General features: G+C 43.4%; 1 protein-coding gene across 6 annotated transcripts; it reads right to left on the bottom strand.

The window, feature by feature from the left end:
* Positions 1-143: 143 nt before the first annotated feature.
* Positions 144-15976, bottom strand: pole3 (polymerase (DNA directed), epsilon 3 (p17 subunit)). 6 transcript variants are annotated; one of them, XM_078227608.1, is made up of 5 exons: positions 15655-15976; positions 14096-14170; positions 10274-10359; positions 5264-5382; positions 144-590 (listed from the first exon to the last, which is right to left on the bottom strand). In XM_078227608.1, the coding sequence occupies exons 1-5, from the start codon at positions 15823-15825 to the stop codon at positions 406-408; spliced, it is 636 nt and encodes a 211-aa protein (XP_078083734.1). In that variant the 5' UTR covers positions 15826-15976; the 3' UTR covers positions 144-405. The 6 variants fall into 6 exon arrangements, with proteins under 6 accessions (XP_078083734.1, XP_078083730.1, XP_078083731.1 ...); XM_078227604.1 differs by having other exon boundaries at positions 14096-14175; positions 15909-15961; XM_078227605.1 differs by having other exon boundaries at positions 14096-14175; positions 15589-15914.
* Positions 15977-16452: the final 476 nt, after the last annotated feature.

The raw sequence follows: 16452 nt of genomic DNA, 5'->3' as shown, positions 1-16452 counted from the left end.
ATGAATCCAAAGCTATATGTAGTTAGAGATGTTGTGGGTGTGAATGTTTCTAAAGTACAGGACCATTTGTTCCCATACAGCCTCAACACGTTAACTTCACTGGCCAACTTAATGTAGTAATACAAGAGTGAATAGTTCTTTTTGAATGCATTATTTAAAATTTCAGTTTTACAAAAAGATGACAAATGATTAACAAAATAGAAAAAAGTTTCAATTTCACCCAACTATACAAAAAACAAAACAGCACAGTGCAGCTCTACCACTGCATCCTCATGATCCCAACTCAATGGTACAGTGCCCTTAAACAGGACTGGAAGTATATAGGGGTCATCTTTATGATTGTGGCCAATCTCCAAACGCTGTCATTCTCACCCCCTTCAGTTAAGTGTCCAGCATTCACAGGCATCAGTTTTCCACTTCCTCCTCTTCATTCTCTGTCTCCTTTTGATCATCATCCACCATTTTCACCCCTTCAGTATCGTCCTCATTCTCGTCTTCCTTGTTCTTGTCATGTTCTTCACTTTCTGGCTTCTTATCCTTCTTCTTCTGTTCTGAAGCTTCTTTCTTTCCTTTCTGCTCTCGCTTGTAAGCTGTTAGGGAGAAAAGCAAGATCATAAGTTTATAAAACCTGGGCTTAGGACAAGCAATTCCCAGTACTTCGGGGAGGGAAAGTGATGGATAAGGCAGAAAAAAATCTGGAATAAAAATAAAAGCACTGGGAATCCCTGGGACGTATTCAACACAAACTTTTTCAGTTACTCCTTCAGTTACTCCAGGAAAAGACAAAGAAAATGGAAGATGGGAAATTGGGAATGTGAAATTGCTGCCAATGTTCCATGAAACCAAAAGAATGCACTGCATTCCCATGATCAGATCCTTAATTGTTTCTCTGTAGTTGGTTACAGGAAACATCCCCATAGACTGGGCCCAATTGGTTCTGATACCACATCAGGCATATGCAAATTTCAACAATGGAAGTTTTGGGGCAGCAGTGTGGCAGGATCATGGGTTCAATTCCCAGCTTGGGTCACTATAGAGTCTGCACGGTCCCCCTGTGTCTGTGTTTCCTCTGGGTGCTCCGGTTTCCTTCCACAGTTCAAAAGATGTGCTGGTTAGGTGTATTGACCGTGCTAAATTCTCTCTAAGGTGTACCCAAACAAGCACCGGAGTGTGATGCTTAGGGTAGGTATTTTCACACTAACTTCATTGCAGGGTTAATGTAAGCCTACTTGTGACACTAATAAACTAAAATGTATCTTTGGGAATATGCTTGGTCTCAGGCTATTTACAAGGTTGCATGAAGCTCATTCAATCACTTCTTGCTCAAACACAAGTTTAAATGCATTTATCATAGAAATCATAGAAACCCTACAGTGCAGAAGGAGGCCATTCGGCCCATCGAGTCTGCACCGACCACAATCCCACCCAGGCCCTACCCCACATATTTTACCCACTAATCCCTCTAACCTACGCATCCCAGGACTCTAAGGGGCAATTTTTAACCTGGCCAATCAACCTAACCTGCACATCTTTGGACTGTGGACACCCTTGTCATCTATGACTCCAGATGACTGGGCTCCTCTTATAATTGGTGTGTCAACTAGAAGTGTATATATATATATTGATGCTGCTTGGGATTTATCTGAAGTTCCTTCCTAAGGCTAAGGTTCTTTTGGGGCATGAAATTGTTTCATTGATAGATTCACTTGTGGGAGAAGTCCAGAATTAGGGGTCATACATATAAGATAGTCATCAATAAGTTCAGTAGGGAATTCAGGAGAAACCTCCTTACCCAGAAAGTGGTTAGAATGTCAACTTGTTATTTGCTGAAGAGTGTCCAAAACTCTAAGCACACTTTGCATGCAGAAGTGCTTCCTCATTTCTGGCTGTACTCTTTTGACTATGCCCCCTAATCCTAAACTCCTCAATCAGAGGAGACAGTTTCTCACTAACTTTTATTTTAATGTTTTGATTCTAGGGAATACAAACCTACCTTGTGCAATCTCTTTGTAATTTAACCCTTGTCATTCAATTATTATTTGGGTAAATCTACATGCACCCCCTCCCAAGACAAACATGGACGATGTAGAAATGGTCAAGAGCTTCAAGTTTTTAGGTGTTCAGGTCACCAACTTGTCTTGGTCCCTCCATGCAGACACTATAGTTAAACAAGCCCACCATCGCCTCTACTTTCTCAGAAGACTAAGGAAATTTGGCATGTCCACTACAACTCTTACCAACTTTTACAGATGCACCATAGAACGCATTCTTTATGGTTGTATCACATTTTGGTATGGCGTATGTACTTGGCCCGATGAGCCTATCACCAGCAAACGTGGGAGATAAGTGGTCTGTAATTGGAAGAGCAGCTCCCTAAAGATTGAGTCTGCAGGTGGAAGACAGTCTTTGGGGGCTGGGTTCCCATCCCTGGTTCAGGCATTGGATAAATCTGTTGTTACATAATTTCTGCCCTCAATTACTAGGGGGCATAGGTTTAAGGTGCTGGGGCAAGGTTTAAAGGAGATGTACGAGGCAGATTTTTTTTTACACAGAGGGTGGTGGGTGCCTGGAACTCGCTGCCGGGGGAGGTAGTGGAAGCAGATACGGTAGTGAACTTTAAGGGGTGTCTTGACAAATACATGAATAGGATGGGATTAGAGGGATATAGTCCCTGGAAAGGTAGGGGGTTTTAGTTAAGTCGGGGCAGCATGGTCAGTGCAGGCCTGGAGGGCCAGAGGGCCTGTTCCTGTGCTGTAATTTTCTTTCTTTGTATCAAGCCTAGGTAAAGACTATTTTCTGTATCTGTTCATGCCATTTTATGATCTTTGTGCACGGATCCCCAAGTCTCTGGATGTCTGCTGTTTCTAACTTTTCACCGTTTAAAGTGTTTTATTCTATTCTTTTTAGGTCCAAAGTTGACCTCTCATTGTCTGCATTGAAATCCAGTTGCCACATCTTTGCCCATTTAATCTATTAACATCTCTTTATTTGCTGCCATCGCCACAGTTTACAATAACACTAATCTTTGTCTCTTTGGCAAACTTAAGTCTGAGTGACAGATAAATATAGTGAATAATGACACTCAGCAAATTCCTAACCGGGTACTTAAGCCACTTTTCAAAAAAATTCCATCAGATTCATTGAGTATGAACCACCCTTTACAAATCCATGCTGCCTCTCTCTGAGCAGCTGAACATTTTCAAAGTGTTCAGTCACTTTACTGTTAATTATAGACTCTAGCAACTTTCCAACCGTTGTTAGGCTAACTGGTATATAGAAACTAGAAGGAGTAGGCCATTCAGCCCTTTGAGCCTTCTCCGCCATTCATCTTGATGATGGCTGATCATCGAATTCAATATCCTAAGCCCCCCCTTCTTCCATATCCCTTGATCCTTTTAGCCCCAAGAGCTGTATCTAATTTCATTTTGAAATCAGAATGTTTTGGCTCAACTAATTCAGTGGTAGTGAATTCCACACATTCACCACCTCTGGGTGATGAAATTTCTCAACTCAGTTCTAAAAGGTTTACCTCTTATCCTCAAACTTAACCCCTAGTTCTGGACTCCCCCACCGTTGGGAACATTCTTTCTAACTCTACCCTAACCCTGTTAGAATTTTATAGGTTTCTATGAGATCCCCTTGCAGTCTTCTAAACTCCAATGAACATAATCCTAATCGATTTAGTCTCCTCATATGACGGACCTGCCATCCCAGGAATCCGTCTGCTAAACCTTTGTTGTACTCCCTCTATAGCAAGGACATCCTTCCTCAGATAAGGACACCAAAACTGCACACAATACTCCCAAGTATAGCCTCACCAATGCCCTATACAATTGCAGCAAAACATCCCTGTCTCTATACTCAAATCCTTTCGCTATGAAGGCCAACATACTATTTGCATTCTTTACTGCCTGCTATACCTGCACGCTTACTTTCAGCGACTGATGCACGAAGATCCCAAGGTCTCGTTGAGTATCCACCTCTCTCAATTTACACCCATTCAAATAATAATCTGTCTTCCTATTACTGCTACCAAAGTGGATAACCTGACATTTATCCACATTATACTGCATTTGCCTGCAGATGCCCACACTCAACCTGTCCAAATTACGCTGAAGCACCTCTGCATCCTCCTCACTGCTCACCCTCCCACCCAACTTTGTATCATCTGCAAATTTGGAGATAATACATTCAGTTCCCTCTTCCAAATCATTAATATATAATATGAACAGTTGGGATCCTAGCACAGATCCCTGCGGAACCCCACTAGTTACTGACTGCCAATCAGAAAAAGACCCATTTATGCCAACTCTTTGCTTCCTATCTGCTAACCAGCTTTCTATCCAACTCAAGACACTACCTGTAATCCCATGTGTATTAACTTTACTACAATATATACTTTATTATTTAATTCTTATTATCCTTCCCTCATCTATTTTGAACAATTCTCAAATCAAGAGAATTTTGGAAGATCTGCAATGTTCTCATCTACTTCCTTTAAAGCCCTGGGATGGAAACCATCTAGTCCTGGGGATTTGTTAATTTTTAGTGCTATTATTTCTGTTATTTTGCTTAGATTAATTTTGACAAGACCCTATCCCTCACTGAAAATTAGTTTCCTTGGGATGTCCAGCATATGGGTGGCACAGTGGTTAGCACTGCTGCCTCACAGCACCAGGGACCTGGGTTCGATTCTCAGCTTGGGTCACTGTCTGTGTGGAGTTTGTACATTCTCCCCGTGTCTGCATGGGTTTCCTCCCACAGTCCAAAAGCTTATGTTGATTTTGATATCACTTGCAATTTCCTTATCATTTGACCTGTTTTTGTGCCATAAATTCAGTTGTTGTCAGAGCCAACGATATTACATTGCCCTGGGAATGTTCAATTCAACTTGAACACAAGACTTTAGTGAAAAACTAAACAAGCCAGATGAGTGTTCCATTCACCCAGTCCTCAGATATGAGGTGGTTGGGGCACAGGGTACACAGAAATTTTGGTTTCAAAACCCAGTTCCCAACCTATGATACAATTATATAGACTGTAAATGATCTACTCATTTGTACACCAGCTTTTCAGTTCATTTCAAAGTACTGTCTCATGTAAAAAGCCATTTTTGCATTAGAAAACTGAACCAGACCTTTCAAATACAGTTGGCATCAAGTCCTTACTTACTGTGTTGTATGGTCATGTCCCCACCTTTCTGTTAACTGAATGACAATGCAATTAGTTCAATGTTCTAAACACTGCATTACAGATTCCTCACCTTCCAATGCATCTTTCAGTGGGGTTATGAAGCGATCAAACTCCATCTCTTCCATTGCTGCAAGTACATCAGAGGCACTCAGCGTTTTCCTCTTGCTCTTCATTGCAAAGTTATTTGCGCTAAAAAGATTTTAAAACATCTCTTTATAAATGGCACATCTCTTAATATACCATCCCATTACTTTAGATCAACATCAAAGGTCCTTTACAGCTCTCACTGCACCATTACACAGCCCTCAACACTAACATAGCCATTAAGTATTGAAGAGATTGAAACTGTTTTATTCAGTTTCCACCAAGAACACTCATATTCTTGCATCCAGTTTCATTCTTACCTACCCAAGCATAGCCAACACATTTGCAACAATAGCTTCTCTTCCCCCAGCTTCAGAATAGTACTTTTCCATTCACAGAATGCATGTATCACTGGTAAAGTTACCATTTATTGCTATCTCTAATTGTTCCCAAGAAGGTTGTAGTGAGCTGCTTTATTGCATATAAATATGTGGTTTACTCGGCAATTTCAGAGGGGAGTTAAGAGTCAAGCACATTACTGTGTACCTGGATGGCAGATTTTCTTCCCTAAAGGACATTTGTGAACCAAATGGGTTTTACAACAATTCAGTAGTTTCAGTACTATTACTGACACTAAGTTATTTTTCCAAGTTTATTTAATTGAATTTAAATTGCTCAGCTTCCAGGGGATTTGAACCAATGTCTCCAGATTCCTTGTCCAGTAAACACACAGAAACCGCACCAAGAATCTATCCTTGGAATCCTCTTCAGTACATGCTGTTTCTTGGTTACATCATCCACATGCACAACTTGCACATGCTGACCTTACTGATCAACCACCTCTTGATGCTGGCATGTCGTTTGGCGGCTTGATCAACATCAAGTCAATGATGAGTCATCATTTCCTCGAATTAAACACTGGAATATAAAAAGCCATCGTCTTTGATCTTTACCACAAAATGCCTCTGTTGGTTGACTTTATCCCCTCTACCTGCCTAGTGTCTCAGGCCAAATCAAACCATACACAACCCTGGAGTCCTATTTAAGCTGAACTTTAAACACCATATCTTATCCATTATCAGGAGTTTATTTTCATGTCCTCAATGCCGCCTACTTACAACCCAACTCAGCTCCTCCTACAATCAATATGAATTTGTCATATCCAGACCCAACTACCCTGCTGGCCTCTCACAATCCATTAACCCAACTTGTCCACAACTTTGCCAAAAACATTCTGTTCCAGTTACTCTTGCTCTTCCATCACTGGCCTTTATCCGCCTATTTTAGCTCCCGATCCCAGACATATTTAAAATCCTTGTCCACATCTTGAAATCCACCAAATCCCTCAAAATCTCACAACATCCCATTTCTGCTGATTCTTCCAGTCCTACATCCCTTCCTGAACGGTGCATTCCTCTGCGCTTGTATTTAGTGTAGCCCCTCCCTTCATCCCACCACAAGTAGAACTTCAGAAGCCTGTCTACTTTGTAACTTTCTCCTAAAATCTTACAACTTCTCAAACTCTCTCTGTCCTTTTATACATTCCCTCAAAATCTTTGGGTCACGTCTTAGTTTCGCCCATCTTAATCTGGTAATGTGGCCATTTGTGAAGTGCCTCAACACGTTTCTTTCCATTAAAGATGCCTGATAGATGCAAGTTGTTGATGTTGGGAAGCAAATGTGGAGGTGGATGGGGAAAGGGGTTAATTATAGAGGAAAGAGCCGTAGTTTTTCCATAATCCTTTCCTGGGGTAATAGGTAATATTGACTGAGGACAGCAAGCACTGTCATACCAAACCTGGCCAAGTCAAATTAGCTGATATGTTCCTAGACCTGATGTGCACCAGATACTTCAAGTTAAAGGACTTTTGATACAGAGAGGGAGACAGCACAGGTGCAAGACATTAAATAGCGAACATCGGCCCCTCATTCCACTCCACCATTGAAGGCAAAACCTTCAACTCTCTTGGCCTTATCCTCTACACTCCGCTCCCTTCTCATGGCTATTTCTTGCCTCACATTTTAAAATTTTCCTATCTTTTTGATGAAAAAAAACACAAAATATTGCACATGCAGGAAACTTACAACAAAGGCATAAAATATTCAAGACACCAAGGGCGGGTCAGGCAGCGTTTGTTCAAAAAACATGTCAGTCAATGTTTCAGGTGTGGATCACATAAACCTATAAAATTCTAACAGGATTAGACAATATTGATGCAGGAAGGATGGAGGAAGGGAGTCCAAAACTAAGGATCATAGCCTAAGGATAAGGGGTAAACATTTTAGGACTGGGATGAAGGGAAATTTCTTCACCCAGAGAGTGGTGAGCTAGTGGAATTCGCTACCGAGAAAGCGGTTGAGGCCAAAACAGTGCATGTGTTCAAGGAGTTGGAAATATAGCTCTTGGGGCAAAAGGGATCAAAGGATATCAGGGGAAAGCGGGATCAGACTACTGAGTTGGATGATCAGCCATGATCATACTGAATGGGTGGCATGGTGGCACAATGGTTAGCACTGCTGCCTCACAGCGCCAGGGAACCAGGTTCAATTCCAGCCTCGGGTTACTGTCTGCGTGGAGTTTGCACATTCTCCCATGTCTGCTTAGGTTTCCTCCAGGTGCTCCAGTTTCCTCCCACAGTCCAAAGATGTGTGGGTTAGGTTGATTGGCCATGTTAAATTGACCCTGGTGTCAGGGGGATTAGCAGGGTAAATATGTGGGGTTACGGGAATATGGCCTGGGTGGAATTGTGGTCGGTGCAGACTCAATGGGCCAAATGGCCTCCTTTTGCACTGTAGGGATTCTATGATTCGATGAATGGCTCAAACGGCTGACTTGCCTACTCCTGCTTCCATTTTTTATGTACATATATTTTGTTTCATTAATTTCGAAGACATAGAATGTGAGAATAGCTGAAGGAGTTGAGTAAGTGGCTTTTCATGATCTTTCAGTATTAAATTCTGTGTTCAAATACAGCTCAGAATAAGGGATGAAGTCTCCTTGCTGCGAATTGTAGGGTCCTACATAAAAGCAATTTAAATGTCTTCAATTCCTACAAGACATTGGTCTCCAAGAACAAAACTGGTTTTTTAGACAGCACTAAATTGGGAAGCTCACTCAGATGCCAAATTTGGGGGCCTCCACATCCTGTGGCCTAGTGGTATAGGTCACTAAACTGGTAAACCACAAACTTAGAGCCATATTCTGGGGCTCCAGGTTTGAATTCCACTACAGTAGTTGGTTAAATTTGAATAGTAAAAATCTGAAACCACAGAATTAGCGGGAAGGAACTCTTAGATGGTGGAAAGCAATCTGAAAAATCAGATGCCACATTTGACAGGACAGATTGAAGGGAGCATTTATGTCTCTGTAAACATAGCTGAGGCTGCTTGATGCTGGTGGCACTTTGGAATGTTCCAGTCGTGTAAGACACTATATCAATGCAACAAAAATAGAAAATGCTGGAAAATCTCAGCAGGCCTGACAGTATCTGTGGGGAGAGAATAGAGCCAACATTTCGAGTCTGGATGATCCTTCGTCAGAACTGAAAACAGTGGTTTGATGTTTGGTGGTCGGGTCGTGATCCAGGGGTAGGTGGAGGAAGCGTCCGAGAGTTGGCGCTCAGCCTCTGCGTGGTAGATGTCCGTATGCTAGACAACAACAGCATCACCTTTGTCGGTGGTTTGATGACAAGGTCAGGGTTGGACCTAAGAGAGCGAAGTGCAGTATGTTTGGAAGTAGACAAGTTAGGATGGTTGAGAGGAGAAATTGAGATGGCCGATGTCACGCCAACAGTGCTCGATGAAAAGATCAAGAGCAGGTTAAGAGGCCAGAGATGAAAGTTCAGATGGAGGGGGAATGCTGGAGGTGGGTGACAGGATCTGCTGAACAGGGGGAGGTCTCCTGCTCAAAGAACTGAGCACGGAGACAAAGGCAGCAGAAGAAGGGTTCAGTACCATATCGAGCCCGGAATTCATTAAGGTGAGGACGTAAGGGTACGAAGCCAAGTGCTTTGCTGAGTACAGCATGCTCAGCCTCAGAGAGGGGAAGGTCAGAGGGTATGGTGAATAAGCGGCAAGGACTGGGGTTAGGAAGGATGGGATCCGAGGGACGGGAGGAGGTAGTGTGTCCTGGATGAGTGTTGGTTTTGATGAGTTGTTGCAGTTTGCTTCCCTTAACACCTAAAAGGAAGAGAAAAAGTTTCTTGTTAATGTGTCGGATGAGACGAAGAATGAAGTGAAACGGGACCAGGACAGCTGTAGGAAAGAGTGAGTCGGTGCTGCTGGAGAGAGATATCAAGGGTCTGCATATGGCGGCGCATGGCACTGAATGAGGATCTCAGGATGTGGCAAGAACAGCAGTCCGAGGAGCGATGTATGTCCTGGAGATACCTGTGATCCTGGGTGGATTCGAAAGATGAGGGGTGGAACTTCATTTGGAATCCACGTGGGGTGAGTCAGAGACGGAGACAGTTGCTGAGGAAGGAAATATGACTGTGAAAGTGAGTTTTGGCCAACATCTTGTTGAACACCAGAGGGAAATGGAAAGCAGTGACGGTGCACAGGGTGAAAGAGACAAACGGAAATTCTGTCGGAGAGAAGAGCAGTACTTCTTCAGGGAAGGCATTCCTAAAAGAGAAGTGGCAGTGAGTTAAATCCCAAGATAAAACCAAAATACTGTGGATGCTGGAATCTGAAACAAAATCAGAAAATGCTGGAAAATCTCAGCAGGTCTGACAGCATCTGTGGGGAGAGAATGGAACCAACGTTTTGACTCTAGATGACCCTGTTTTTGTTTCAGATTCCAGCATCCGCAATATTTTGCTTTTAACTACATCAACGTAAGTTATTTTTTATACACCTTTGACTTGGCGGAGCACTGCATTTATAAAAAGAAATAAAAACAAAGCTTTGCTACTGTAGTAAACTGAGGACGTATACCAGAATTACAGGCATTTGTACGGCTATGATGCTTTATTACTCATATGGAATTTCTTACCATGAGGTTGCATAAAGAACAAAGACACTTGCTGCTCGGGATATTGCACTGCGGGCTTCCTTTGAAACATTCACGCCATCTGGAAGCTAAGAGAAGATGTATATTAATCGAATTGCATACCATCAGAAACAGAATAACTAATTATCTTTTGAGCATAACTATATTATAGATAGAATATTGTTTATCAATCATATAGCAAACACATGGTAATATATTTTTGTTCATGAGCTGGTATTTGACGTCCAGGAACATAGAACTTTTTAGCCTAGAGGTTAGCAAGGGAAAATGTTTTCTGAACTCTGCATCATCCCACTCCATTACTAAATTTAAATTGTTATGTGATGTGATCTAGTAAAGAGCTTCCTTGCACTGACTATCCAAATATTCCCTTTAGGTAACAGAAGCTGCATTGTTCAACTAATCCTTACTATAAGCATCACTCCTCCACTCTTAATTTGCATGAATTAATCCCCTCTCATTCATTTCCATTGTACAAAATCTCAAGGAACCCAACATTTCCTAATTATTCCTACTTTCCAGCGTAGATATACAAACTGGAGTCCCCAGAGCAATCCAGAAAGCCACATTCTTTGAGGTCGTTATATTATTGTAAATTGATAAAATATGAAAAGATCTGCAGCAAAAATAATAATTTTCTTTAAGTAATTGGCAGCATCTTTTGAAAAAGGGATGGGATACCCATTTGAGAAATTTAACGTGTTGATACAGTGCCTCAAATATACTAGTCAAAAACCAGAGGTGCCCGAAAACAAGGCATTTCAAACAAGCTGTCAGGCATAAATTTTAATTCTTATTAAAGGAGTAAAAAAACCGTACCAGCTTGTTCAGCTAGGTGCTACATTGGCAGAGTGGTGTCCTGGACTAATTATCAGCATTGCACGCCAGTCTTTTCCCATGCTGTGAACACATATAGAACATACAAACGTACAAATTCGGAGTAGGCCGTTTGGCTCCATTATGCCTGCTCCATCATTCAATCAGATCATGGCTGATATCATTGTGTCCTCAACTCCACGTTCTGTCTATTGCTGATGACTTTTGACTCCTTTGTTAGTCAAAAATCTATCTACCTCTGTCTTAAAAATATAAATGACCCTGCCTTCACCAGTCTCCAGGAAAGAGAGTTCCAAAGACTCCCGGCCCTCAAGAGGAGAAAAGTTCTTCTCATCTCTACCTTAAATCACTTTGGGGGCGATTCCCCCCAAAAAATGCATAAAAACTGGAGTAAGTCAGCTGTTGTTTTCAGTGGGAGTTTCAAAATGAATCTCTCACTCTCTGTGCACTGCAGAGTGCCTCAGCGTGAATCACATTGAAAATCAGTGAGTGGGGCCTATTCCTGCTGGAGAGGCCAGCAGCATGGTGCTGAGCAGGCCACTGCACATGCACCGATCTGTCAGCGCCGAGATTGGCGCATACGCAGTGGTCCTGCACTCCCGAACGTTGGCCAGCCCTGCAACCCCTGCATCCCCCTTCCGCCCCACTCCGGCTCGATCACTTGCCCCTCAAACATGCCCGAGCCTACCGGTTATGTTTCATTAAAATCACTTCTCATTCTTCAAACCTCCAATGGATACAGGCCCAATCTGTCCAACCTTCCTCATACGATAATCCCCCACCCATCTAAGGTATGAGTCAAGTGAACCTTCTTTGAACCGCTTCTAATGCATTTATATCATTTCTTAAATAAGGAGACCAAAACTGTACACAAAACCACAGTTGTAGTCTCACAGTCAGCCCGTGCGACTATAGCAAAACATCCCTACTTTTATACTTCATTTCCCTTGCAAAAAACAACATCCCATTTGCCTTCCTAATCACTTGCTGTACCTGCATACTAGCTTTGTGATTCAAATATATTTATATAAATTAAATATAAGTTCATATTTTTCCACATTATAATCCATTGGCCAATTTTTTACCATTCCTATTCATTTAATCTATATATTTTTGCAGTTCCTTATGTCCGCTTCACAACTTACTGTCCTACCTATCTTTGATTCATCAACAAATTTAGCAACCATACATTTGGTGCTTTTATCCAAGTAATTGACATAAACTGTAAATAGTTGGAAACTCCAGCACTGATCCTTCTGGCACACCACTCATCACATCTTGCCAACATAAAAATGGCCCATTTATGCCTACTCTGTTTCCTAATCAATCATCTGGCTATGCTAATATATTACCTCCTACATCATGAGCCCTTATTTGCGTGGTTACTTGAGGTGGCACTTTGTCAAATGCCTTTTGCAGATACTGAACACCAGTGGCATGTAAGGTAGGAGCAAAGCTAAAAGAAATAGATTCAGCACTCAAGCCTGGAGTAGCCTTTGGGGAAGCTTGGTTTGGTGGACAATTGTCAGGAAGTGGCACAAACACAGATGATCTCAAGTGTAGTAAAAGAAATCCACGAGCTCCTCACACTTGATGTTTGAGGCAAGGATGAAGGGGACAGGGGAGGGAGATTTAAGGAGCAGGTGGTAGTGGAGAAAAGCAGCTATAGGAAGCAGGAGTCATACTTGATTTCCAAGATTATATTGGAGCAGTGAGCAATTTTGGAAGAAGACCGATTCAGAGTGTTCAAGCCTGAACTGGTACTGGATGACTAAACAGTCGAGAGCCATTTGGATGCAATCTGTGCCTTTGGAGAGGAGGGAATGTAACCAGGGGAATGACTCTGATGAGTAGATTTTGCTGGTAGCAAAATCATTTAAAGGTGGAGGCAAGTACTGGTGGAGCAAATCAATTGTGTAGAGTGGTGAATGAAAGGTCAAAAGCTGGAATGTTGCAGATTTGAAGGTGTTGGGGAAAGAGACTTGAAGTTTTTTTTGAATGCAGACGAGGTTGCAATGGGGTGACAGGAGGAGATGTGTATCGGGTGTGGAATACAAGGAAGCGGTTGGAGATGGCCTCATCAGCGATTGGAGATGGCCTCATCAGCGATTGAGACCATTGGAGTAGAGGTCACAAGAGCTAACAAGAACACAAGGGTGACTGTGAATATGATTATGACAGCTTATATTTTGGCAGATATTTAGGGAGGACCAGAGTGAACAGTGTGAAACAAAGCATAACTCCAAATTCCTTTGAACAAAGAACATTTTAAGCAATTTGACATTTATAAATTTAAAGCAGCATTTTCCTCCAAAAGTACCGTTAGAAAGTGGAACGGCTTGACTTATTGATCAGTTCCAAATATTTCAAATAACGCACAAGATAAGTTATCACTTAAGGGCAATAGTAGCAACTAATACATGCACAGTAAAGCTTTTGACATACTAAACAGCATTGCACATTCTCTGCATTTGCAGAACAACTACTAATCAGCAAATTTCACCGTGCCATGACCAGCAAGAAAGAATCCAATAAAACCTTCACAAATCATACAGAAATACATCTATTCCTTTCCTATTCACCTCCACTATATACTAAATAATTAGACTCATTCCCTCCCATTGTACATGATTTTTCAAGATAAAATGCTTAAGAATGTTCCAAATTAACAGTTTTTCAATATTTGTTCAGTGACCAGTAACTCCACTGCTGAGTATCAATTAACAATTCTTCCCAATTTTAGAAGTAAAATCATGAACAACATAATTCACCTTCTACCAGTGAACAGTCAGAATTCCTGTTTTTCATTCAGAAAACAAATGAGGTACTTATTAGTTTATAGTTGCATAAGAATAGCAGTATCGTCTTGGAGGTATGAAAGTGTGAATATCAATCTTGTGGAATTAACCGAGTAAAATCTAGGATTATAGATGTCTGCCTAAACCATGAGAAACTATCAGTGCTCACCGCCTCTTTAATAATCCTGGTAATGACTGCATTTGGTAGATTTAAGTCTTCTGGTCTCTCGGCCATCTTTTTCACCTAAACTACAAATATAGAAACAATTCATGTTGTTAGAAATGTCACAATCAAGGGACAACTCTCAAGTCCAGAACTACACAACTTTCAAATGTGACACTGGCTAAGATGTAACACCTTGCACATAAATTCTAGGGATGTTTATTTTTGGTTCAAAGGTGCAATAAGCAATACATTCTCAGGTGTTTGCACACAGGTTGGCCAGTAAAGCATTTGACTGGCTTCTCATAGCTTATTGGTTGATCTCAGGTACAAATCCACCATGCATCACTCGGGATGCATTCAACATCGGAGATTCTAAACTGGGATGGGTCTGCAGTGGAGAAAAGCACAGACTAGGAAGGGTTTGATGGTGGGGCAAAGGTGTACGAAAATGCATTTCTGACGGATGTGCTATTTTCACGAGAAGGTAATCTGCTGTAAACACTGATAAAGTTTGTGACACTAGCTACAGATACTTTGACAGCCAGGCAGCCTTTTCGACACTGACAACCCTGCATCCCCTCAGCACCAACCCTTCGGCGCCTCCGCGATGTGCACTCTTTGGCAATCTGGCACCGACAACTTGGCATTTCCTTAACACTACACTGCCAACGCAGACCCTCTAACAGTCTATGCCTCCTTGGCATCGACCCTGACAACCCGCTGCACCCTCCAATAGCCTGACACATCCTCAGTACTGATCCTCCAACAGGGCTGCACACCCTCAATATTGAAGCTCTGAGGTGCTCCCTCGGTACCAACCCTTCAACTGCACAGTGTCCCCTCAGTACCGATCCTCCGACAGTGCGGTGCCCCCTCGGTACCGACCCTCCAACAGCGTGGCATCCCCTAAGTACTTACCCTCCAACAGCACGGCGCCCCCCTCGGTACCGACCCTCCGACAGCATGCCGCCCCCTCAGTACTGCCCCTCCGACTGCACGGTGCCCCCTCAGTACCAATCCTCCGACGGTGCGGCACCCTCTCGGTACCGACCCTCCGACAGCATGCCGCCCCCTCAGTACCGACCCTCCAACAGCACAGTGCACCCTCAGCACTGACCTTCTGTCAATGCAGTGCACCCTTGTACCAACCCTCCCTCAGCACTGACCCTCTGGCAGTGCAGCACTCCCTCAGCACTGACCCTCTGACAGTGCAGCACTCCCTCAGCACTGACCCTCTGGCAGTGCGGCACTCCCTCAGCACTGACCCTCTGACAGTGCAGCACTCCCTCAGCACTGACCCTCTGACAGTGCAGCACTCCCTCAGCACTGACCCTCTGACAGTGCGGCACTCCCTCTGCACTGACCCTCTGACAGTGCAGCACTCCCTCAGCACTGACCCTCTGGCAGTGTGGCACTCCCTCAGCACTGACCCTCTGGCAGTGTGGCACTCCCTCAGCACTGACCCTCTGGCAGTGTGGCACTCTCTCAGTACTGACCCTCTGGCAGTGCGGCACTCCCTCAGCACTGACCCTCTGGCAGTACGGCACTCCCTCAGCACTGACCCTCTGACAGTGCGGCACTCCCTCAGTACTGACCCTCTGGCAGTGCGGTAATCTTAAAGCTGGTATGGGTGAACCGGTTCCCTGAGCGGTCGGTGTATTTGCCGGGCTCTGCCATGCCCCGGGCCTCGTCCTCGGGCATTGACTGACGGACGGACACACTGAACGCACCATAGAAAGCGGTTAAAGGATAATAATGAATCAGAATGGCCGCCTCGTTAGAATAACAGCTGTTCACCGCGCTCGCACTCACTCACCCGGCCGCTCGCTTTAGCGTGGGGTTCCTCAACCTCTTCAACTTTCACCCCTGACCTCCCCTCAACCTGTCTGACTGGCTGCCGCCTGGGCACGTGACGCCCGCTCGCCCTGGGCGATGTGTTCTCGCGCCTGGTTCACTGACGCTGCGGCCGCTAGAGTCAGGCGGGCGGGAGATTTAAAACTCGTCACCGGTAACCGCCACAATGAACAGCTCCTCACTCTGTCGGAGAGCAATCAGTTCACCCCATGACTATTCCCCACCACTGGGATTGACCTTCTATCTGCACTAATTCATGAACACCAAGTTCAACTTCGCAGGCTTGTTCTCCGATGTACCAGGGCAGTGGACATATTCATTAATGAGTAGAGTCCATAACTGCACAGGATGAGGCTCTTCGGCCCATCATGTCTGCGTCAGCCATCAAAGCACCTCTCATCCTAATTCCAATTTCCAGCAATTAGTCTGAGGTTTTTAAAGTTTATTTATTAGTGTCACAAGTAGGCTTACATTAACACTGCAGTGAAGTTACTGTGAAAATCCCC

Source organism: Mustelus asterias, chromosome 13 (genome assembly GCF_964213995.1).
Source record: "Mustelus asterias chromosome 13, sMusAst1.hap1.1, whole genome shotgun sequence".
Lineage (NCBI taxonomy): Eukaryota > Metazoa > Chordata > Chondrichthyes > Carcharhiniformes > Triakidae > Mustelus > Mustelus asterias.
Note: the sequence above shows the minus strand (reverse complement) of the source record. Positions and strands in the feature narration are given on the sequence as shown.

Bases quoted from the DNA above. Each gene is read 5' to 3' on its own strand.
- pole3 (XM_078227608.1), bottom strand. From the start codon at position 15,825: ATGGTGCGTTCAGTGTGTCCGTCCGTCAGTCAATGCCCGAGGACGAGG. The intron at 14,171-15,654 runs GTCAGTGCTGAG...TTTGTAGTTTAG, and splicing joins GAGTGCCGCACTGTCAGAGG to GTGAAAAAGATGGCCGAGAG. The intron at 5,383-10,273 runs GTAAGAAATTCC...AAATCTTTTTAG, and splicing joins GTTCTTTATGCAACCTCATG to CGCAAATAACTTTGCAATGA.